The following is a 26,111-nucleotide window of genomic DNA, read 5'->3' on the forward strand; positions in this document are numbered from 1 at the left end:
CAGTTATGTGTACATAAGCCAGCATGAACTTCTGCTTTCTGATGACTCTTTTTTGTTGTGCAGATGTGGCTAACACACTAATGTCTTAATTTATTTGATGTTGTTGTTTTTTTTTTTTTGGTTTTTTGAGAGTCTTGCTACTGAGTTGAGGCTGGCCTTAAACTCACTATGTAGCCCGGGCTGACCTTGAATTCATGGCAATCCTCCTACCTCTGCCTCCTGAGGGCTGGGATTACAGGCATGCACCACCTTGTCTGTTCATTAATGTCTTAATTTCTAATCCTTTTATATCTAAAATGCTAGCTGCTTTTCTCTCTAAAGTGTTTGTCCCCAGCTGAGATAATCTGAGTTTTTCTAAGTGATACTGTGCTTATAACAACTTCCTAGATTATCCTCTTTTCTTAAAGTATTATACCTTCTCTGAGTGGGGAGAAGAAGTAGACAAAAGGACTATAGTGAAAAAGTATGGCTATAAAAGAATAGGAAAAAAAAACTTTACAAAACTCAAGAGGAATTTTACATTGATCTGACTTTCCCCTTACTAAATTTAAGAGCCAGGAGTCATCTCCTATGTCGGAATGTCCCTGGAACACCAAAGAACACTGATGTAACTGATGCAGCATTGTGTGCAAATAAGCCAGATGCCCCTCTGGTAGAATATAAATAGTACAGTCCTGATGCATAGGATGGTCCTTAGAAGACATTTCCAGGCCAAAGACTTGCTTGAGAAAGAGTGGTGTGTTCTAAACAAAGATTTCACAGCTAGGTAGAATTTTGATACACTGTTTAAGTTAATTTGGCAATATTTCATCTTACTTCCCACAAATCTGTTAAGCGAAGTGAACAGAGACATTTAAATTAAAAGCCTGTCATTATCAAAATGGAGAAAAATTCCTTTCCTTGCCAAAAGGATCCATCGGAGTGGCAGCAAAGTTCTGGGAAGCACAGACTCAGCCAGGTTAGCTGGCTAGGCCTATGTATTTGGCTTGGCTCTCAAAAAGGAAAAGTGTCAAAAAGGAAAGGATGAAAAAACAAAACAAAACAAAGCCCCAAAATCCAAAAAATGCATACGAAATCTAATGTTGAAACTGTCAGGGTGTTAAGAACAAGGCTTTGCTGCATCTAAGATTTAAGTGCTAAGTGAGCACAGAACCCAATCCATATCCAGCCAATGTCTCTGGCCAAGCAGGAAGAGAGAAAGAAGTTCCCCAGCCACTGTGGCACTGTGTTCAATGTACCCTCTATGTTTAGGACTGCTCTCTGCTGTTTTCAGCACATGGTAACTGACTGTAGGGCTACTGAAACAGAAAGAGACTTCTTAGAAAGGCTTCTGCAGAGATATGGATCTTGACGGATTTTCTTTCTATTTAAGTACAAATGTGATACATTCTCTGGCTAGCATCTGACTCCCTGGTGAGATGACAAAATGTTCCTTTAGTGGGATACTCACTCCTGTCCCAGTAACTCAGAAGGAGCACGAGAGGGATCTATTACTGATCAAAGTTCTAGGGTCAAGTGGGCTGCTCTGGGCATGAATAACAGCACAAGGATGACCATATACAGTGGTGAGAGGTGAGCACAACATAGCAAGATGTGTCTGATTTGACTGGCACAGAGAAGGATGGTAGAAAGGGGTGAGTCTGGAGTTACATGTTACTGATTTTGGGTTGCTCAAGGGAAGAAAGTATGAGGTGTGATAAGAAAGCTCGTAGGGAAGGTTGAAGTTGAAAGAAAAACATTCCCAGAAACCCCTAAAGCTCAGAGACTCCTGCGGCCAGTGCTTATATGGGTGAGACTCCAGGGATATTTCTAATCTGGCTCAACAAATGCCTAAGGCTCACCACACTTGTGAGTACTGCTTTACCAGAAAGTATTGCAAAGCCATAGCGTTTCAAATGGTGCCATGTGGTTTTGTTCCACTGGACCTTTTCTCTTGGCTTTCTTCCCAAGGAGGCAGCTTCAGAGACAGGTGGGCTCAATCCTCAGAGGAAGAAAGGGAGGAGATGAGCCTAACAAGAGCAAGGAGAGACTGGGGAGTACTGAAACCACCTCTCTGCATGCAATCTGCGGAGGCCAAATGAAACAAATAGCCTGAATTACTCTTGCATGTGGCTCTGTCCAATTATTCCTGACAGGATGGCTGTCTGTGGGCTGTGGTACACTAGACAGTACTTAATACTGGGGTTCTACTGGCCATATGGGGAGCACCTGAGGTGCTGCAAAGCTACTGCCCTGTAGGAGGCTAAAGTAGCCTAACACTTTTTATTATCCACCAGTCACATTTCTCCATGAAGAAATTCACAGGACTTGGTTGGCACATGGTGCCTGGCTCAGACATGCACCTAACTGCTGCTCTCTGTCTGAGTTGGTGGACAAGTTCCCTGGCAGCATTCTATAAAAGATTTCACTTTGCTGAAGGAGAACATAGTGTCTAATGGAGCATTCTCTGACAAGTGGAGAGGACTTTCCTTCCCAGGGGTACAAGAGAAAGTGGTGGGCAAAGGACTAAAATGGAAGCCAATGTCTACTCTTCATTCTCTCATTTAGCTTTATCTCAGACAAATCATTCACTTCTCTGGCCTCAGCTTCCTTTTATATAAAAAGGGAGATTTGATGATGTCTAAATTCTTTCCATATTTAATAATGTACGACTAAATACTGCTCATCACTGGTTTGCCTTATGAAATAAGAGTTGAACAGCGATCCCCAACTGAGAGCTGGCAGACTATTTCCAGTTGGAAGAAACTTTCAGCTCCCATGAAGGTTTCCCATTATACCTACTCTACGTCTCATCATCTGGGGCCAGAGAAAATTCAGAACTTTATTCTTCCCATGATTTCCTGTCTGCCTGCTAGTTGTATCCTCATCCATCTGTGGTGCACTTACTTTTAGGAAGAAATGTCTACTAATTCAGATTTCAGCAAAAGGTTGAATGATTTCCCACATACTCTAGATATACTGAGCAGCCTAAAGTAAGAGAATCCTAAGAATAACTGTAACCTGAGCTACAATGAAGAGATTAATCCAGAACTATCGTCCTTTTTTGACCACTTCCCAGTCATTCACTGTTCTTATTATCTGGGGCCGGGATTTAGCTCAGTGGCACTGTGCCTGAGTACTCTAGAAATGCTGAGAGGATACAATGTGCTACCCTTCCTAGAGTATTTTCATTTAAAAAGGTAGTATCTTGTAGAGATGCCTAATTCAAAGGAATAAAATGAACCAGTGAAATTTCAGGCACATAGGTAGGAGAAACAGAGTCAGATTAGAGCCTTATTAAATATCCTAACTTGCTTGAAACTGCTACCACATCATGCTTTTCTGTTAAGCCAGCAATAAAATGTTAGTTTGGTTTAGGGTTTCCATTAGACAAGAGTAAGATTCTTTCACTTGGATAATATTAAAACCACTATCTACCTCTAACAAGAACCCTATGAAAAATCCCATCAATCAAAACCTGATATTCAGGAATGCTAAACATCACTGCAATTTCCAGCAAGTCTGTTATCTTTAGTGATAAAATTAAAGGTTCCCATTCACCCAGCAAGCATATGATAGGCTGAGCAGTTTTTGTGCCTAGGTGGTCAATTGTGTCAAAAGAGGTAGTCAAATGCCGCCTGCCTCGGAAGCGTAAAGTCCTGAGTTCAATCCCTGATACCAAAAAAAAAGAGTAAGAAAACATGTATACAGTGAAAAATACCATAATCTTATTTCCAGAAAATTCCTGATTTCATTCATTCATTAAACAAATGTTTGTTTCATATTTTATAGCTTTATGTCTATGACCGCTCTTCCAGGAAGGTTCAGTTACTAAGCAGGAGGCCCTGCATCTCCCCCAAAGGAGTAGGGTGTAATTCATAGATAAAATGGATTCTGCAGCATTACCTACCTTTGAGCGGGTACAGCCTCACATTTACTGTATTTGGAATGCAGTTTCCAGAGCTTGAGTCACTTGTTTGAAACCCTGAAATAATGACCTAAGTAGTAGTTAGATTCTGAAGTAGTACCCATGAGCCTGTTTTCCTCATAATGTTCATTAGGGGCTGAACTGTGTCCTCCCAAGATTTGTACATTGAAGCCTTAATATCCAGAGCTTCAGGATATGCCTTTAAAAGATGATTAAGTTAAAGTGAGGCCTTTATGGTAGGCTCTAGTTCAACCTGACTTGTGTCTTTAAAAGGAGAGAAACTTTGGACACATGTAGACACCAAGGATGCACAGGTACAGAGGATATACTATGGGAGGACACGGTGAGAAGGTAGCCATTGGAAAGCCAGGGGGTTTGCTCAGAAGTAACCAACCCTCTGGCCTCCAGAACAGTGAGAAAATAAAATTTCATTGTTTAAACCACTCAGTCTATTATATTTTTTAATGGCAGCCCAACCAAACAAATAGTTACTGGTATACAATGCTATAGAACCTAAGCACCATTATAACATTTTAAATACTGAGTTCTAATGAGACATCAGGAATATTTCCTCACTTACTCTAGAGGCAAGTGAATGTAGTCTAGACCCATCTTTCCTTAGCACTGGAAGGTGATTGGGGAAAACCTCACTTCTATGGGAGTGGCCCCAGCAGCAGGATGTTCTTATATGGGGTGCACACAATTCTCTTAAGAGACTCAGGAATAGCAACAATAGCTAGAATGTCTCCCTAGTACCTGTTGTGGAGCACTGAGTAATGCAAGTAGCTGGGAGTCCTTGCATCAGGAGCTATTATAGGAAGGGAGGCTATGGTAGCTGTTATGGTTTAGGTCTAAGACATCTTCCAAAAGCTTCATGTTCTGTTAGGAGGTGGGCCTGGTCAGAAGAGGTGGATCACTGCGGGCATGATTTCAAAGGGTCTTATCTTCTTCCCTGGCTCCTCGCTTCTCTCCCTGCTTCTTGGATGCCATGACGTGAGCAGCTTTTCTCTGCCCAGGCCCTTCCATCATGCTATTTCTGCTTTGCAGCCATCTGATTATGGACTAAAACCTCTACAAACCATGAGCCCAAATAAAGCTCTTCTCCTTTAAGTTGTGGCACTGGGTATTTTGTCCTAGCAATGAGAAAGTGACTAAGACAGTAGTATTTTACCTGACTCTCTGGAAAAAGCAGGGGTTTGATTTAAGGGGCACAAGAGAGTTAAGTGGACAATGGCAGCTATATCTTTCTCTGTGTCAATGGGAGACGGCTTATATTTCAGGGTTCTCCTTTGAGGACCCCTGGGAAGTTAGGCCCTACAGACAGAGGGGTTAGAATGCCACATTTTTTCTGTTTTAAAATGTGCATAGGTTTCCCTAGAGAATCACCATTGCATGTAGCCACTATCACCAAAGGACTTTCAGATCTATCAAACACACTTGCTGGGGCAGGTAGGCTTGGCACACACTGTAGTTATTTATTTCTATTTCTAGTTCTATTTCTAGATTGTCCCAATACAATTGGTAACACCAAACCTTTTGTAAAGAATTTAAAAGTCTGGAAGAAAACAAGGGTAATTTTTTGCAAATACTCTGCTAGAACTGGACTAGAAAAATGTCATCCCCAGTTTCTAAGGCCCACTGGCTTTAGGACTGCAATGGCCATGTGGGTCTATTCAGCATTTACCAGGATTCATTTTCTTCTCTGCTTATTTGGGGGAACCTTATTTCCAGGAGATGACCTTGGAGACAAGAAACCTGTGTTTAATGTGGAGGAATGTGGTCACTGTGAAGACCCACTGAAATTCCAAGATGGTAAAGAGTTGCCCCTGTAGCATCTCTGGAGATTCAGGAGTGCTAACCTTCTTCTCCTATGGGGAGACACTGAACACAAAGGAAAAACAGTGCAGACTGAGCTGCTAAAAAACATTAAGAGCTCTCTAAATACAGAGCTTTGCCATTTACAAAATATTCCATTGTGTTTTAGAACTCTAAAGAACCTAGTGCAAGGAAGGCCAACCTAATAAAAACTAAATTTGGGGCAGTGAAGCTCAGCCGGTCCCAACACCCAGAAGGAAGCTCCCCCGCCGCCATCCCAAGCTCCTAGGACAGAGAAGCTGAGCCAGTCCCAGCACCTGGAAGGAAGCTCCCCTGCTGCCATCCCAAGCTCCTAGGGCAGAGAAGGTGAGCCGAGTGGGCACCAGAAGCACCCCCCCCCCCTGCAGTGGAAATGAGAAGACACATAAACAAGCCTCAAAAACAGACTTCCAGATCACCTACAGCAACCCTAAAGGGAAACGAGATGGAACACTCTGATACTCAACCACCTGGACTCTCTGAACTGGCAACAAAAGAAGATCTGAGAAAAATGAAATCAGAAATAATTACTCAGATAACAGCAAAGATTTTGCTCATGGTGCAAGACATAATTAATAAATCTAGAGAGGACACAGATAAGAAAATAGAGAATCTGAGGAACATGATGGAATCCCAACATAGGAAACAAATGGAATCCATAAAACAAAACAGATACAAACAGATTTCCAAGAGATTAAAACCTCCATCGAAAGTCTGCGCAGCAGAATGAACCAATGTGAGGACAGAATTTCACATATAGAAGATAAGATTGCAATTAGTGAGGAGGAAAAGAAAAATTGCTTTAAAATTGTAAGAGAACATGAGAAATCAATCCAGCAGCTGCTAGACGATGCAAAGAAGAATAACATAAGACTGATTGGAGTCAATGAAGAAAGAGGAGAGAGTGCAGATGACATAAAAAAACTCTTCACAGAAGTGATGGCAGAAAACTTCCCAAGGAGGGGAAAAAAACTTGACGTACAGATAAGTGAGGCATATAGGACTCCACCTAGCCTTAATCAAAAAAAATCTACACATAGGCATAAAATAGTTAGGATTCCAGAAATCCAACAGAAGAATAAAATTCTACAAGCAGTGAGAGCAAAGAAACAAATCACATACAAAGGAAAGCCCATCAGAATCACAGCAGACTTCTCAATGCAAACCCTCAAGGCAAGAAGAGCTTGGAGTGATGTATTTCAAGCCCTAAAGGAAAACAGCCTCCAACCCAGATTGATGTACCCTGAAAAACTATCTTTCAAAATTGATGGAGAAATAAGATACTTTGATGATAAAGAGCACCTCAGGAACTTCATGAATATCAAACTGGCACTCCAAAACACTTTAGACAATACCCTAGGGAAAGACAATGAGGATCACAACCCCAGGAAACCCAGAAGAATGAATCCATTGGGCGTGACAAATTAAATGCAAAGGAGGAGAATCCAACAAAAAGAAAAAGTCATGACAAGACTGTTAAAACTTTTAACTTCATCTTCCTAATGAGTGTATAATTCAATCTTATTATTGTACTGATTAGTATTTTTCTGATTCTAGAGTTGCACACAATTCCTTGTGCTATACTGGCTATTTATCATCTTATGTCTACTTTTTAATTGGGTTGTCCATTAATGAGCTCTAAGAATTCTTTATATATTCTGGTCATAGGTTACATGCATTGTAAATATGGTCTGTTTAAGGACTACTTTTCATTTTAATGATGTCATTTAAAGTTCTAAATTTTGATGGAATCTCACTTATCAATTTTTTTCTTTTATACATCATGTCTTTTGTATACTAGGCAGTTCTTGCCTACCCTGAATTCATAAACATTTTCCCTTATAATTTCTTCTTCAAGTTTTATACTTTTAGGCTTTCTTATTTAGGTTCATAGATCCCTTCAAGTTATTTTCATGTATGGAAAAAAAGGGTTGAGGTTAATTTTTTATATACAGATACCAGGTGTTCTAGTGGCGTCTGCCACTATCTCTTCCTCAGCTCTTGAATTGAGTTTATATTCTATAAAATGCTAATGTTAAATAATCTTTCAAAACTCAGTGGACCATATATGTGTGGTTCTATTTCTAGATTCTCTGTTTTATTCAAATGATCTATATATCTTTCCTTACACCAACACTGCCTTGATTATTGTAGCTTTAGAAGAAGTCTTAAAATTGGGTACTAAATGTCTTCCAACACTGTTTTTGTTTTTGGCTTTTCTGGGTCCTTTGTACTTCTACATAACTTTCAAATTTCAATATCCAGTTCTTCATTTATAGCAAGTATACATAGACCTGAATTTTTATATATACCTTGTGTTTTCTAATCCTGCTAAATTCAAGTACAAGTTCTAGGGGCTCCTAGAGATTTCTTAGTATTTTCTCTGTAGATGATCATTTCATCTACATTTAAAGATTTTGCTTCTGCCATGCCAATCCTATCCTAGTTGTGTCATTTTATTGCCAGACTATTTTGGTGGGGACTAGGTTTCAAAGTTTAATGGACAGATAAAGAGGAAGCATATCTGCCCTTGTTCCCCACCTTAAGGAGAAAGCATTGTATCTTCTCCATTCATATAAGGCGTTCTTGCTGGAAGTATGGAGTACATGTCTTTAACTTGTTGAGAAGTTTCTGTTTTACTTCTAGTCTCCTGATAGCTTTTACCATGAACAGCTGTAGAATTTGGTCCAATACTTTTTCTCCAACTAGTGACAGGATCATATGGCTTTTTCCTTTCCTCTGTTAAAATGATGACTTTTGGGGGTGGATCTTCCAATGCTGAACCAACACTGCCACCCCTATAATAAAACCACTTTCTACATACTGCCAGATCTGACTTCTAAGAGTTTGTTTTGTTAAACAAATTTCTATCTATGTTCATACTTTTTTCTTCTATTATCTTTATCCAGTTTTAGGATTAGCACAATGTTGAGTTCCTAAAATGAGGGGAGAAGTGTTCCTCTTCTGGTCTGCTTTAAATGTTTGATATAATTTATCAGTTAAAATGTTTATGAGCCTGTTGTTGTCATATAGGTAGGTTTTCAAGCTAGGAATATACTTTCTTTAATAGGTGCTATTCAAATTTTATATTTCCTCCAGAATTAGTTTCATTAATTTGTCTTCTAAGTTACTTCTTAGAAGTTGTCAAATTTATTTCAAAAAAGATTTTTGTAATATGCTTTCTATATCCTTTTAAAATTCTGTAAAATCTGTGGTAATGTCTCCAAGATCTTAATATTATAATTTAAAAAATGTATAACTGATATTGTGTAACAGGAAGAAAAGGTCTAAAAGAGCAGGGGAATTGGGAGGGGTAGGGGAAGGGAAAAAAAGGAAAGGAAAAAATATGAGAAGAGGAAAAAATGGAAACAAGGTCTTTGCAAATAGGGAAGGGTGGAGGGGTGAAGGGAGGGCAGGGGAAGGGGAAAATAATAAGAACCAAGAGACTCATGTAATGGTACAAGATCCCAATGATGAATGTAACTGTATTTTATACCTAAAATGTACCAATAAAGTTAATGGAGAAAACTTAAAAAAACGAAAAAAACCAAAAAACCAAAAAAACAACTAAATTTGGGCCAGGTATTTAGCTCAGTGGTTTTGCCGCCTGCTGCGCAAGCGCAAGGACCTGAGTTCAATCCCCGGTACCAAAAAACCCCAAAAAATCCCCCCCAAAAACCAAAACTAAATTTACAAAAGCTATTAACATTCTTTGCTGTAAAGCTGAAGGCACATGAGACTTGAATTCAGAATGAATGATTTTATGTCCAATTTTATTTAGTCCTGGTGAGTTTGGGGTATCAGGAGTAACAAGGATCAAGAGCTGCTCTAGTCAAGAACTGAGAGAAAGACCTGATAGACAACGCATGAAAAACAGAATTCCCTTTCTTCAAGACAAGGAAGGAAATGATTGGAAAGTCTGTTTATTTATTTATGAGATGGGGATCTCACTATATTGCTCAGGCTGGGTCCAAATTCCTGGGCTCAAGAGATCCTCCTTCCTCAGCCTCCTGAGTAGCTGGTAGTATAAGCAGCCATCACCATACTTTGATGGAAGGTTCTTTGGTCAAAAGTTCTGGTTCACACAGGTTTGTTCATTTGTTCGTGCATTCGTTCATTCATTCATTCATACATACATATTCTCTCTCTGTCTCTATCTCTCTTTTTCCACAAACAAGATCAGTCTACATTTAGAACATAGCCTATAGTTTTATGCCTAAGTATCTCCTTCCAGGTAAACACTGAACACCATGAACTGTTCTCACACTGCGGATAAACTGCAAGTAGTACTTACTGTTTGTATAATTTTACCTATGTAAAAAAGTTTCTTCTCTCCTCTATAGTCAAATCCCCATTTCCTCTTCCTTTTCTGAACTTAGAGGATGTTAACCAGAAGCAACTCAAGAGTCCTGTCAGCCTCCTCCTGTGCTGTGTCTGCTAAGCTCTTTTTCATATTCTTCCTCCTTTCTGTTTTTTCATTCAATTTTTAAAGCAAGCCTTTTTTGGCCAGAGATTCCAACATCCAATTGGCAAGATCCAATTGGCAAGATACCTGAGTCTTTGCATAAAAAAGTTAACAGTAGCTGTCAGAGGAAGAAAGTACCTCACTATGTGACAGCAGAAAAAAGAAAAAGAGTCTACTCCACAGCATATTTCTTGTAAGTTTGTACACACACACACACACACACACACACACACACACACACCACTTTCATGCCTGGTCATGATGCAGACACACATTTATCTTCACAGCTTGCTATTCTTTTTGTAGATGTCTAGTCTTGCCTCCTGCAGCCTCTCACATGCTGCTACTCTTAGTTTTTGGATAAGACTTTAGCATCTGACCTGGAGAAACAAGTTCAAACATCACAAAAAGAAGAAAACCAGATCAGAACCATTCAGGTTGGGAATCTTTCTTTTCTCTCCTTCTACCCTATATGTTCTGCCCTTGCCAGCTCCTGTGCCCATTTGGCTTACTCAGGTGAAAACAGCCACTGGGGCAAGTATATTTGGGAGGAAAGAATGAAAAGTCTTGTCTGTGACCAATGATGGATACATTCCCTGAGTGAGGGAGTTGACTTCCAGGTTCTATGCCCAGTATTTTCCCAGCACCAGCAACCTCTAATACACCACTTTGAAAACAGAGGGGTGTAAGCCAAGGAGCAACCAATCAACATATAAAGAAAACAAATGGAAAAAGGAATCCAAGAAGAGGACAAAGTCTGAGTTTTAGAATAACACTTTCTGAAAATTAAAAATGGGACTAAGTGCTGGGAAAGGGCCTTGGAATCTGAAGCTCAATGACCCACAGAGTGGCTGGCTGACATAAAAGTTCATTCCAGTGTTGTTACTTCCCAGATGGGAGGCTGGAAAAAAAACAAAAATAATTGTAGTCTAGGGAAACATTCAATTTTTAGCTTTTTAGTAGAATCTATAAGTTCAACTGTTCTAACAGTTCAAAAAGAGATTAGAGGTGGGGTATGAGTTTTAAAAATTAAACTAATAATGACAAACAAAAATGTACAGATCTTTAAGTGTAGAATCTGATAAATTTTGACATGGCCTTATCTTTAGTCGTGGTATAGAATATTTGTATCACCCCAGAAACTTCTCTTGTGTCCCCTTCAATCAGCTGTTATAGGTAATCACTACTCTAATTTTAGTCATTGTAGATTTATCTTAATGAATGTCATATACAGTAAATGGAATCATACATTAATTATATATTCTTTTGTATCTAGCTTCTTTTACTTAACAGAATGTACTGGAGATTCATTCCTAACATTGCTTGTGCTACAAGTTCATTCCTTTCATTGTTCAGTGGTATTCTATGATATGATTCATAGTGTTTTAAAAAGTCTCTTTTACTAGTGGACATTTAGGTAGTTTCTAGTTTGGGGCTTTTACAAATAAAGCTGCTATGAACAATCTTGTATGTTACACATCTTTTTGTGGATGTTTTTATTTTGCCTGAGTAAATACCAAATACCAAGGTGTTAGGTTGTAAGATATACATCTAACTTAATAAGAAATTGCCCAATAGTTTTCCAAAATATACCATTTATACTCTGAGCAGTGTATCAGGCTTCTAGTTGTTCCATATCCTCATTAACAGAGGGTTATCGTTAGTCCTGTTAATTTTAGCCATTTTAGTGAGACTATAGCTCTGTCGATTTTATTTGTGTTTTATTTCATGTTTATATATCTTTTTTCTTGAGTCTGTTCAAATCCTGACGATTTTAAGGTTATTTTTTCTTTTGTTATTGATTTTAAAAGGAATTAAATCATATTTCTTTATTGAGGCATAAAACAACCACTCATTGCTAATCTTTGGTTACAGAGTTAGATTTTAGAATAAAAACATTCATTTTCCCTAAAATTACAGTGCCAATAAGATTTAAAAATGAAACTTGCTCTTTCAAAAATAATCATTCGACACATAGGTCACCTCTGGTTAATGACAAGATGAGATGACCCATATCAAATAGGCATGATACTAACAAGTATGGTGAGGTTGGGAGGGACATTGAGTATTTAGGGTTCAGCCTCAGTTTTAGCTCACAATTTTTTTTTTTTTTTGGGTACCGGGGATCGAACTTGGGTCTTTGCATTTGCACAGCAGGTGGTGAAACCACTGAGCTAAATCCCCGGCAGTTTACTTTGGCTCACAATTTTTTTTTTTTCAGCCTCAGTTTTAAAAACTCTCCAAATGGAAACTCTACATCTTCTTGACTTTGCTCCATGTTTTACAATTTTATAGCTAGAGACCTCATTCCTATATTTAACGAAATATTTCATTTTATAATTTAATATAGCCTCTTATCAGTGAAAAAAGGAGAAATCATTTAGGCAAAAACCTTCATTCTATAACTAAATTCTACATTTTTAACTTTTCTATATAAACTGCCCTAAGAAATTGTTCATTTTCTTTTTTTTTTTTTTCCAACTTTCTACAGAGAACCCACAGTTCTGTTTTATTCAGAATATTTGCTCAGACTAGAAGAAATTCAGCCACTGGTTTGGAATCTGTACTGAAACTACATGTGCAATGAGAACAATATTATGCTAGTACAACTGATTTGCTGCTGCATTTGTCTACTGTTTGTCGAATATTAACAGTTATAAACAAAGCAGTGCAACTAGTATTTGGAACAATCCTTATAGTGTTACAGTGTCAGGCACAACGTTTCACTTCTCTTCACACCACTGGTTCTCCTTGCATACCAGGGCTTCCTCCTCTTCAGTAAAGTCATTTTTGATATTGAAGGTCTTACAAATCTCCTCAGGAGTTTTCCCCTTGATCATATTGGCAACAGTCTTGCATGTAACATCAAGCAAACCTTTGATGTCTAGGTAGTTTGCTGCCAGAATAAGTTCAAAAAGGGTTCCTTGGTCAACTTTCAGGAATTCTTGGTCCCAAACAGGGATATCATCTGTTTGCTTTGTTCTCATCATCCTCAGGAGGAGGGTCATCCTTGTGGTGGGTGCACCACTGAATCACCTTTTTTAATATTGCTGCATTAAGATTTGGTAGAGGAACTGGGTCATCATCTCCTTCATCATCCATTCCCAAATCTTCTTATAGTTAGTGCTTGACATATAACCCTTCTCTTCATTTAAGTATTTATAAGCTTCAGATCTTCCCTATGTAAGAATCAGTGACATCTGGGGACTTCCAACCTGGTCTTGACTGTCACAGACTGTTTGGCAATTTCAACATCAACTTCAAATATCTCTCCATCAGAACTCTGCAACTTAATTGAAGGCATAGCTCCTCTGGACGGGACTGTGTGAGCCACTCCTTGGGTTACCCGGTCTTTGTCTGAAAGCTGTGGTATCCAGTGTCTGCCAGAAATTGTTCATTTTCCATTACTTCTCTTTTACTTTTTGTATCTTTTACCTAATTTGGGGAGTTTGAGTTAGGATGTCGCATTTAAGTATAGTTCTCCATGGGGGAAGGCTATTTTACATTTCTTTTCGGATAAAAGACAACCAGGGTTGGGGGAACCTTAGACATAATCTGACTCAAACCATTCTGTAATACTGAGTACCCTTCTATAATCAACTGAGTAGCTTTTCTTCCAGAACAAATCTCATTTATAGATGTGTGTGTGTGTGTGTGTGTGTGTGATATTGAACAATGAACTATGTTCCCAGCCTTTTTTTGAAAGTCTTGCTAAGTTGCTAAACTGCAAACTTGGAATCCTCCCATCTCAGTCTCCCAGAGTAATGCAATTATATGACTGTGCCACTACATTGTTTTGTTTTTTTAATTAAAATATTTTTAAAAAATATATTTTTAAAAGACAGGATCTTGTTATGTAGTCTAGGCTGGCCTTGAGCTTGTGAACCTATCTCAAGTGTCCTGAGTGTTGAGATTACGGGTATGTGCCACCACACCTGGTTATGTGGACAAATCTAGGAAGTTTTTCTTTCCGTTAAAAGTAAAACTTGCTAAATCATGATGTCTACTCACTGATCATGAGGTAACACTGAAGCAATCTACAGTACATGCGTAGTTACTTCTTCCTCTGTACTATTTTGCTGCTGCCTGTGGATACTACCTTTGGGTCTTCTATGTAGGGTAATATGCTTAGAATTCTCAATACTCTTAGGCATTGCAATTTTCACAAGATTTATGAAAATCCTAAGTTTACTAACAAAATTTTATTTATTGATGGAATGACTGGTTTTTTTTGAGACATGGTCTCATTATGTAGTTCGGGCTTGTCTTAAACTCACTATATAGCCCAGGCTGGCCTTGAACGCACAGTGATCTTTCTGCTTCAGCTTCTCCAGTGTTGGGATTACAGGCATGTGCCACTCTGCCTGGCTGTTTATTAATAAATTTAAAAAATCATTTTCTTTTAAAATAATTTCAAACTTATAGAAATGCTGTAAGAATAATACAACGAACTCTCCTATTCTTCACTTAGGGTTCCTTAATTGCTAACATTTTACTACATTTACCTTATCATTCATTCATTCATTCATTCAAAATCTCTTTGTCTTTCTCTCTTTGGATATGCGTTTACGTATAAATCTACATTTGTGTTGTATCTGTACCTGTGTATTACAATACATATTTCCTCCTAGCAGAAGGACCTGAGTTAGATGGCCGGTACCAAAAAAAAAAAAAAAAGAATTTGCTAAATTTCCTTAAATTGTGATATTTGTTCCTGATTTGAAAAACTCATCAGAAATTCATCTGAAATCATTTCAAGTTAAGTTCTAAATTATTTAATAATGGATGGTTACATAACAGACAGATAAGTTATCACTTGGTACAAAACAACTGTGAAGAAAGAGAAAACAATTACATGTCCCTACACTCAGGGAGATGGGTTACAAAATTACACTGGGCAATTCCTCCATCTGGACTCCCCAAGAGTTTCATGCTCCTACCACATTCTGGTTGTGAAAAAATGTTCAATTTCCTTGTGTTAGTATTTACTGGGGCTCAGCTTTGAGAAAAGCACTAGAATAATTCAGCTACCAAATGGTCTCCAGTATCAAAGGCTATAGTGTATTCATCTTCCCTAGAACATCATCTTCCTTTTAAGTGTCAGACCGCCCCACTTTGTTTTTCATTTTGCAGTGTTTGCTCCTCGGTTGGTGTTTTCCCCGAGTACTTCAGATTCTCCCCTTCCATCAAGTTTTGAGCTCTCTTCGCCCCATCTAAAATGGTTGATCCAGAAGCAGAATTCTTTTTTTGGTTCCCTAGCCTGTCCCCTCTACCGCTACCGTTTTTACTGCAACGAAACTGCTTTATTTTCCTGGAGCATATAGTCTTCCCGCCTCAGAGCATCAGGAGTTTTCTTTCCTTCACCTCTCAGGTCCCGTGGCTGACCGCTCTGGTCCCCCACGCGGGGGACCTTCGATATTTAAGTCTTGCCCCTAACTCCAGGTGGATTCTCGGGTCGACCTCCCTCCCCCAAACCCAGGAATCCAATCTGCACAACTTCAGCTTCAGGCCCAGATCCACCGCCATCGTAGGCGTGTCCTCCCTCACCAGCTCTGGGAACCCCGAGTAAGACCCCGTTCCCGCTCCAGCCCGGGTCTGCACTGCCCCGTCGCGTCTGCACGCACCCACTCGTTGGCCCGATGGCCGAAAGTGTACAGAGCCACCTGGCTGGCCACGTACATGATGTAGTTGATATAGGGGTCGTGGCGCTGCAGGGCGGCTAGGCTGATGTCGCGACCCTTCCCCACCAGGCCGCCAGCCGCCACGGCCATCATCTTCCTCCCTCCCTCCCGGACCTCTTCCACAATACATATTTCCTAATGGTCAAATTGTTACATTATTTAGAAGGACTACACACCTGTGTTATTTTCAGTGTATTATATCAAGAAGCTCATATCTTGATTTGACTGTTACTGGTAATCATCTAGTTTAGATAGTGTCTGCCAGATTTTTTAAATGTAAACTAACCAAGTATTTTGTGCTAATTAATTGAAATAAAAGGTTTTTTTGTGGAGATACTTTTAGACTATGCAAATATCTTGTGCTTTGACACATTTTTACCCAGTGTTTTTCACATTTATTGATGATCTCCCAAATCAGTTATTACTGCTGAGGATGCCAAATATTGTCTCTAATCCATCATTCTGTCTACATTTTTTAGCTGATGTTCTACTATAAGACAGTTTTCCCTTCTCCTCATTTGCTCATTCATTCATTCACTCACTCATTTATTTATACCAGTACAGACATAGATTTCCGTTCTACTCAATGAATTACAATCTGTTACTGTCATTATTTATTTTGATGCTCAGATTCCCTATGATTTTGCCATTGGGAGTCTATGTTTTCCTGATATATCCTCATTCATTGTTGTTGGAACACTTCTTTTCTCTCTGGTATAACAAGATGTTCTGGGGTTATCTTCTACCTTCCCATTCTCAGCTCTACAGTCACCATTTTCTCCAAAGAGAGATCTTGTTCCTTTTGGTGGAAAAAGGCATCCAAAAGCTAACCTTTGGATGCTAAATAATTTTTTTATGAAAAACAACAATAAAAAAATAATAAGAAAATAACAATAGTAACTTGTCAGTGGTGTCAGTGCTCCTAGGTCCCCTCAGCAGACAAAGTTAGGAAATACATGTATGTATATAGGTGGGTGAACACACATATTCACAGAGGAATCTGTATCTATCTATTAAAAACTATGTGTTCCTATCAGTATGTCTCATAGTACCTAATACCCCAGAGTCTGTCTTTACCCTTTCTATACTGTGGCTCGTACTCCCATGACAAGCCTGGTTCACACTATCCTTAATATATTAACTCATTTACTCAGTCTCTCAGGACATAAGCAATCTTTCAATTGTGTGGACCATCTTTCTGGTTCCAGCCTATTATTTCCATCCAAGCCAGTTAATCCTCAGCTTTGGCCTTGCCCAGAATGTTAGCATGCATGTGGAATGCTTGAGCTCACCCTGCCATACATACTGTATGCCAGCAGAATCCTTGGTCCTGCCAATGCATCCCAATACTTAGGGTTTTTTTTTTTTTTTCCAAGACAGGCTCTCACTGTGTAGTTCAGGTTGGCCTTGAACTTGTATGGCCCAGGACGGACTCAAATCTGTGGCAATCTTCCTGCCTCAGCCTCCTAAGTACTGGGATTACAGGTGTGTACTACCATACCTGGCTCAACAGTCCCCAATAGTTAGATTCAGCTTTTCTGTCCAACCTGCTGGCCATTTGTCATCAAATCATGGCCTCTGTCCTGATGGTCATTTTGGCTATATCAGCTGAATCCTTGGTCCCAGCCCCACAAGCCTGTTGACTCCTTGCCCATGATAAACTGATGGGCTTTAAAAGTATATAACTATGCATTAAAAAGAGTGCAGAATATTCACATTTTGTTATCTGGCAGGAGGTATAACCTTAAACTTATGCTGCTTAACATATAAAAAATTGGTTGAGGGCCGGGGATTTAGTTCAGTGGTTCCGCCTGCCTTGCAAGCAGAAGGACCTGAGTTCGTTCCCCAGTACCAAAAAAAAAAAAAAAAAAAATAGTTTGAGACTGCTAATATTTAGGGAATACTGCCTAAATATTTCCAAAGACTTGAAAATATATTCCTTATTCCAAATAATACGCTACACTGTATCTGAGTACTTGGGCAACAATATTTAGGTTCTCACAAAGAACAGTTTTCACTGAAATGACCTGTGTTGTTATGATACTGCTGAGATGTTAAAAATATATCTATAAAACTCACTGTTGCATATAATGTAAAGAGAGTGAAGATACTGCTTACAGCTTGATGCTTTTTTTTTTTTTTGGTACTGGGGATCGAACTCAGGACCTTGTGCTTTTGAGGCAGGTGGTAGAACCACTGAGCTAAATCCCTAGCCCCTATAGCTTGATTCTTGATAAGAACCCATAGAGGAAAAATTTCTTTAAGATTCCAGGACTGAAAAACAATGTTTTCGTGGAACTAGTCATTTGTTTTATCTTTTGAGATACTATATAAACTGCATAACTAATCAAATTTCCCTCTACACTACTGGCTTCATTTTATTTTATTTTTTCTATACTTATTTTCTCTTGATTATTTGAGTTATGAGGATGGGAATGTAGAGGAGGAGAGCTCTTTTAGGACATTCTGAGGTACCCCCCACCCTGAGATGCACTGTTCCAGAACCACTTGCTCAACCTTGAGAACTGTTATAATTCAGAATGGAGTTTCTCTTTTATTCCTTTTATGTTACGTATGTAAGCATGTGGAGAGAGGGAGGGAAGAAGGCAGGGAGGAGTGGTGGGGGAGAGGGAGAGGGAGAGGGAGAGAGACAGAGAGACAGAGAGACAGAGAGACAGAGACAGAGACTGGGGAATGAACCCAGGACCCTGCACATGCTAGATAAGCAGTCTCCTACTGGGCTACCTTTTTAAAATTTTTACTTTGAGACAGGGTCTCACTAAGTTGCCCAGGCTGGTCTTGAACTTATAATTCTCCAGATTCAGCCTCCTGAGTAGAGCTATCACAGTGGCTTCTGCTTCCTTATTCTTTCGATTTGAAACATTTCACCCCTTATCTTTAAAATGAGACAAATATAATAAGTTATAACTTTTTTTTTGTTGCAAAGGATTGAACCTAGGACTTCAAGTACGATAAGCATACAATCTACCAGAGATACAGCCTGAGTCCCAAGTTCTAATTTTATAACTTGAAAGAAGTAAAATAATGTAATTTGAACTAGAGAAAAAAATTATCTCAAAGAAATAAAATAATGGCTGTTCTTTCACACATACAAGATATTTAAAAACAATCTTTTTTGGCTTTAAAATCTGTTAAGTCTGACCCGGTCCAAGTTTACTTAGCTGTTGGACCTTGACAAAACTGAGGTTAGAAGTAAAGCACACCAATTCATTCTGGTAGAATTTAGAGATAGGAAACCACTTGCAAACCAAAATATTTAAAGTATATACAATTAACTATAGCTAGCTAAAATCAAATCTACTTAGATTGACTCATTTGTCAATGTGCACAAAATCACAATACATAAAAATTCTTCAAAATAGGATATTTGGACCCAAGAAAAATGTTATGCTCCAAGTTAATTACCATATTAACTTTATAACTATAAAAGCCATTGCACTGTTGATAAGTTGAAAAGTTTTTTTTTTTTGGTACCGGAGATCGAACTCAGGACCTTGCGTTTGCAAGGCAGGCAGCAGAACTACTGAGCTAAATCCCTGGCCCGACAAGTTGAAAAGTTAAAGTTTATTGTTGCAGGGAAACAGTGTTATATAGCACAGCAGTGCATGAATAAGACAGCCTTTAGAGCCTTGTAAATGTTTCCTCACCTCCTTGTAAAGCTGAATAAAAGAAGCTGTGAAAAGCTATGAGATTACCTGTATGAATGTGGTTCTTCTTGATCTCCGCACCTGTGATATCTATAGTTTCCTAGCCTACTGCATCTCTCTGAATCTAAGGAACTGATGTGTAGCATATATTCAGTATATCCTTTAAAAAACCATGTACAGGGCCGGGGATTTAGGATCCGGATCCTGCTTTGCAGGCACAAGGTCCCGAGTTCGATCCCTGGTACCAAAACAAAACAAAACAAAACAAAAAAACCACCCCAAAAAATCATGTACAATGTTTATGTTAAACCCTTTATTTGCCCCTCCCAAACATATCAGGACCCAAGACATTGAGCTCATGAAATAAATTAAGTTTAAACTTTTAAAACCCCCAAAACGGACTGCATTTTTTATTCAAAGGAAAAGCTCTTTGTAAAAAAGTTGTGTAGACTTTCAATAGAGTTTTTCATCTCCTGGAAATCTATTTGCATCTGTTTTATGGATTCCATTTGTTTCCTATGTTGGGATTCCATCATGTTCTTCAGCTCCTCTCTAGATTTATTAATCATGTCTTGCACTAGGGGCACAATTTCTCCTGTTATCTGAGAAATTATTTCTCATTTCATTTTTTCCAGATCCCCTTTTGTTGCCAGTTCAGTGCGTACAGGTGGTTGAGTATCAGAGTGTTCCATCTCATTTCCCTTTGGGGTTGCTGTAGGTGATCTGGAAGTCTGGTTTTGAGACTTATTTACATGTTTTCTCATTTTGACAGGGGGGGCAGGGGGGGTGCTGTTGGTGCCCACGCGGTTCACCTCCTCTGAGCCGGGAGAGGTGGGACAGGGGCTGGGAGTGGCGGGACAGAAGGCAGCCCAAAAGCCCCTTCCTCTGGGCCAGGCGCGGCGGGAGGGATGGTGGCTGGGAAGCCCCTTCCTCTGGACCAGGAGCAGTGGGATGGCAGATCAGAAGCCCCTACCTCTGGGCTGGGAGCAGTGGGACAGACGGTGGCCCAAAAGCCCTTTCCTCTGGGCCGGGAGTCCCGGTACGGATTGTAAAAAAGTTTTAGCTGAAATGTTTACGGATTTTACAGTCAGGTATATGTTAGCTGATGCTAATGCTGAATTGGTTTATATGTCAATGTACCAGCAGCCCCCATCCTCTCAAGCCTCATGCAGAAGGAGTCCACACTGACTCTCCAGCTCTTCCACTAGTCTCTGCAGAGACCTTGCTGGAAAAGCTGGGTGCAGAGTGGGAAGCCTGGGCAACCTTCTCTGTGTGTAGGTGAGGGTCCTGTTGCAGCAGGAGCACTGGAGCCATCTATCCCAGCTGCAGTCCTGTGTGAGCTCTAGTAGAACCAGATGCTACAGAATACAGGGACATGACTCACCCGTACCATAGACTCTTCTCTGACTCATCACAAAAAGTATGTGCCATGGCAAGGCAGGAAAGCTTTCAGAGCCCAGAGTCTACCCTTGCTTTGACAGGAAAAACTGTGTGTCACTAGGGGAAGAGAAGGAAACCTTTACTGTCCCTGTTCCTACATAAATACTAGTACTACCAAAGAAGGAACAGAAAATGTACACCACCTCTTGCATTGACATGAGGCAAAAGCAAACTGTCACTAGGAAAGAGATAGGAAGTCCACTAGGCCCCCACATTGTGGACTGATTCAAAATAGAAGTCTCAGGCCATTGGGAAAGGGGCAGAAAATCAGTCTTCAGTCTAAACCTGCACTGCAGAGTGAAGATGCTGTCTGCCAGGAATACTGAGACTGAGGCTGGAGTCAGGTATGAAGAGATTCTTTCTGCCCCCATCATGAGTCATGCACTGAGTGCTTGGAGAGGCAGGAGCATGAAGAGAGAGCCTTCTGTGATGGAGGCAGCCAGGGGCTGCTGAAAGCTGGGAGGAAGCAGGAGAAAGAAAAACTGGCATTCTAAAACTCACATTAGGCATATGTATGGCATGTTTCAAATGCTAGAAGAAAGGATTTTGAATGTTTTCACCATAATGAAATGATAATTGTTTGAGAAGACAGATACGTTTAAGTTTATTTAAACATTACACAGTGTGTACCTGTATTAAAACATCACATGGTACCCCATTAGCATGTATGATTTTTATGGTCTTATATATCAGTTAAAAATGTAACTCAATTTAAAAAGGCACACATGGTAGTAGAAAATCTAAAGCTTCTGAATGAGCAGATGGTGCAATTAAAGTATAGCAAGAATGAACCCAAACCCAGTTCAATTATTGACTTATGTGACTCAACCCCCAATGCTCACAGCCCGATAGCAGAGGAATGCTTATTTCTAGACATAAATTATTATTTACCTCATTTTTTAAATTGCTATATGGGGTTTCCAGCCTCCAGTACCATGAGAATAGATTTCTATTGTTTATTAAGCTACCCAGCCTGTGGTACATTGTTATAACAGTGTGAATGTACTAAAAACATGAGTTGACATAAACTAATTTAACAGGTTTTTTACTCAGAATTTTAACTGCTGTAATACACAGTTCTCCAAAGAAAAGTGAAGAGCCATGCTACTGACTTGTCAAAAATCCATTATTCAAATAACCTTCCTTCAGTGGCCTGCACTTCTATGAGATAACCTACGGCAGGTTAACAGATTATATTTAACTTTCCTTTCTAAACCAGCTCTTTGCAATATATGAATAATTTACTGAGAGAGGAATGAAGTGGCACTTCCTTCAAAAGGTTATATGGAACATCTGCTGAAGTCTTCTGATGGCTAATAAGCTTGATTCTAGGAAGAGAATGGTGGTTACCAAGGGTAGGGGTGGTGGTGGTGGCTGGGAAGATGTCAGTAAAAGGATTCAAAATTCCCATTAAATAGGAAGAATACATTCAAGAGATCTATTATACAACATGCTATTGTTAACAGCAATGTATTATACTCATGAAAATTGTTAAGAGAGCATATTTTAAGTGTTCTCATCACAAAAAAGTGTGTGAAGTCATGTATATAATAGATCCATTTAACAATTTTACACATATTTAAGGGCAACTCAGGGTACATGGTAAATATCTTTCTCATTGCTTTAAAAATAAATTTGGGGATAGAGAGCTTGCTTAGCATGTGCAAGGCTATGTTCAGCCCCTAGCATTGAAAAAAATTAAAGTATAAATAAATTAAAAATGATATCTGGAACCACCGCCTTCCCTGAAAAGAATACTGAATCTGAACACTGTACTCCCAGACATAGCTCCCAGCGCAAACCCAACAGCAACTGTCATTGCTAGGTTCTTGTCAAAGCCCAAGTGAGAGGCTGACCTGCTCCTGGGTCATCTTCTGCAGCTCATTCTCCCAAGCTGCCTGGTCATCATCCAAGTTGTAGGAAGCTGGTGGAGTGAGTCCATGAAGGATGAGGGGGTCTCGGTCATGGCAGAGGGCTGTCAGGTGTCCAATATACAACTTTAACTTGCTTCTATTTTGATCAAGTTCTAAGAGGGGCTGGATGATCTGAGGTGAAAAAATAAGGAAAGTCAAAGGCAATCTGAAATGAGAAATTTATATATCTTTTATGCCTACCAACTCAAAGAAAACTGAGCAAAAGCTGAAGCTCCTCTAATCACTACTGACACCTTCAGGGTTATAAAGAGAAACTGCTCACATTCTGTTGCACATGTATGCTATCACACCTAACTGCCACTCTGGGAGACAGGGAGGGCATGCTGGCTTAGTGTATCAACACCAGATCAAGTATTCTGTACTTCAGCTGGGGACTGAGCACAGGACCAACTTGTTCTTTTTTTTTTTTAATGAATTTTATTGGTACATTTTAAGTATTTTAATATAATACCATTCATTATTGGAAACTTGCACCTTTACATAATCTCTCTTGGTTATTTTTTCCCCCCTTCCCCTGCCCTCCCTTCAACCCCTCCATTCCTCCCTATTTACAAAGACTTTGTTTCCATTTTTTCATTTTCTCATATTAATTCCATTCCCTTCTTTCCTTTCCCCTCCCACTTCCCCTTTAACCCTTTTCTTCCTATTTCACATTATCTATTATACCTTTTAGTCCTTATTTACACTTTCAGTTTCTCACACTACAGAAACTATTCGGTATTTACACATGTGTAGGACCAACTTGTTCTTACAGAGACACTATTCCTGAAACAGAATGACTTGTTATCTTGCAATTTCTCTTTTCAGTTTTTATGAGTAGGTCACAAAAAAACTGCTAGTGAAAATTGCTCATCTGAAAGCCTGTACTATATATACTTTGTATGTTCTTCCAATTCCTGGAATGGAAGAAAATTTCTGGGCCTGGAGAAGGTGCATGTTTTTCTTGGCCAAGAATTGTGATGATAGAATTCATCATTAAATCTGCCTCATCCTGGTTAGCTCTCTTCACTCATTTCACAGAAGATATTTCTTTTAAACAGTGACTGATAAATTCTTATATAACTCCAACTACCTGACTCACAGCCAAAGACTCTGAAATTCTCTCAATTGTCACACTAGTTCTGTGTTTTTCTTAAATAACACACCTGTTCTAAATTTCTTCTTTTCTGTTCCCTTTAAACCCAGATGAATAACTATTCCTTGAACTTCCTTTGGTAGTACACTAACTAATGAATTCTGCTCCAGAATTTCACTTGACAGCTTTTGGGACTGTCCTTTGGGTAGGTTCGTAGTAGTGGGTAACAGCCAGTGTTCAGGAAGAGAGTTGTGTCAGGTTCTTACATCATAGCATACTGAAGAGCCAGAGCACTGTGTGCTTGATGCACAGCAGCTGTTGGTGGCTGCACAGCACAGCCAGGAAGTTGGCCATTTTCAGCGTTCCCAGGGCTCAAGAGATAAGGTCTGCACCTGTTGCATGTCACCAGGCTGACATTTTTTTCAAAAAAACACCTCAGACTCACCAGATAAGGAGCTCAATAATCTTCCAGTAAAAGAAACAAGGCCTACTATCACTTTTGACAAAGAAACTAATTACTTCACGGACCCCACAGCATCTTTGTAGAGATCAGAGTTTAGCCCATAGAATATCTTCTAATATATAAAATTGGATCTGGCTAAACAAACTTGAGAAAAGTGAATCAATTATTATAATTGTAAATTTAAAAACATGCATACTTCTTATAAGGATAATAGACACTAAAGTGCTGCTGTGGAAGGTTCTTGGACTCTTTGAGACCCCTAATCAGCAGGCTCAGGGTACCAGTTCTCCAGTGGAATTTCCCACCTATGATAGGCAATAACAATACAGCCAGTCACAATCAAGCAGAAGGTTTAAAGAGTGGGGGAATTTAGGTAGCTCTTCACAAATACCAATCTCTCTCACAAAAATTGTATTTTATTTCTGATCTCCAATGCATACTCACTGTGCAAAGTTTAAACACTTAAAAATAACTGCAAAATGTAGTCTTTAAAAGCAGTATTCCTTTAAATGTACATTAATGACAAAATCATCTAGTCATGGTTTTACTATCACACCCCCCATGACTTCAAGTAACACATTCCTATTTCATTTTTCTTTAGCACAGTCTTCTCCATATTTAGAGACATACTGATAAAAAGATCATTTGGGGGATTTTCAATCAGTTTGTGCAATTTATTTTCATCCCCTTTGTGTGTATGTGGCTGCCACCACAAAATGCCACACATGGGCTTCAAGACTGAAAGATATTTTAAGTGAGCAAGTGTCCATTTTGGATTAAAAAACTAAAATAAAGACATATGACCACTGACAATATGATAAATGGCCTTAGTGGAAAGGTCATATTTCTTATGTTAAAATGGAATTTAGAATGATTACTAGCTCATTACCATTACTTCAACTGGATATATTGACTTATTTTAGGTTCTTAATCAAAAAGGAATCTCAAACTGATTTAATACATTTGATGGTGAGGTGCTAATAGATTCAATAAACAATGTAGCAGTATTTTTCCATACTGAAATATTTCTAAGTCCAAATAAAAACTTAGAAAATAATGGAATATTACTTTTTTCTATGATCAAACATTCTATACAATATTTAGAATGTGTCCTTTCTTGCTCTGTTAAAGGGAAATGCTTAAAAACAAAACAAAACACACACACACACACACACACACACACACACACACACACTACTGGAAAGTATATAAAAACTGCCCAAATAGCATAGTTTTCAGATCTGTCCTTAAAAAGTTACTTAGGCTTGTCTGGAATATATAATCCATGTCAGTAACATAGGAAATGCCCTTATCTCTCCCTTCTCACTCTATCTAATTGAGCAGTCTGCTTAGAAACAAAACTTTGATTCCTACAAGGTAGAAATGCCACTGTCTAATCTCAAGAGAGAAGAAGGGTACTTGCCATGCAACGAGAATGGCTTGTGGGATGTTAAGTTATATATTTTCTCCACATACAAGCTCAGTATATTGGGCAGGAGTCCTACCAAAAATCATCAGAAATGTAGTTAGGCCAAATTGCTTCTATAGCTATGCAGACCTATAATTTCATATCTTTTAATTTTTTTGTACTGGGAAAAAAGTTAAAAAATGAACTTGTCAAGAT

General features: G+C 39.0%; 1 protein-coding gene and 1 pseudogene across 28 annotated transcripts in view; both read right to left on the reverse strand.

Moving 5' to 3' along the window:
- Erc1 (ELKS/RAB6-interacting/CAST family member 1) overlaps positions 1-26,111 on the reverse strand; it is a 510,100-nt gene that overhangs the window by 16,986 nt on the left and 467,003 nt on the right. For all 27 annotated transcript variants that reach the window (XR_015439770.1, XR_015439760.1, XR_015439764.1 and 24 more), the window contains one exon: positions 22,872-23,060. Coding sequence is in view for 22 of the 27 variants with exons in the window: in XM_087182771.1 (XP_087038897.1) it covers positions 22,872-23,060 (189 nt within the window). In the remaining 5 variants the exon portion in view is untranslated. The remainder of the gene's footprint in view (positions 1-22,871; positions 23,061-26,111) is intronic.
- Positions 12,644-15,977, reverse strand: LOC101699873 (S-phase kinase-associated protein 1-like; annotated as a pseudogene). The gene is made up of 2 exons (XR_015439777.1): positions 13,425-15,977; positions 12,644-13,339 (listed from the first exon to the last, which is right to left on the reverse strand). The product of XR_015439777.1 is annotated as an S-phase kinase-associated protein 1-like (transcript).

Source organism: Heterocephalus glaber, unplaced genomic scaffold (assembly GCF_053883595.1).
Source record: "Heterocephalus glaber isolate CG9 unplaced genomic scaffold, H.glaber_assembly_v1.0 deba00000281, whole genome shotgun sequence".
Classification (NCBI taxonomy): domain Eukaryota; kingdom Metazoa; phylum Chordata; class Mammalia; order Rodentia; family Bathyergidae; genus Heterocephalus; species Heterocephalus glaber.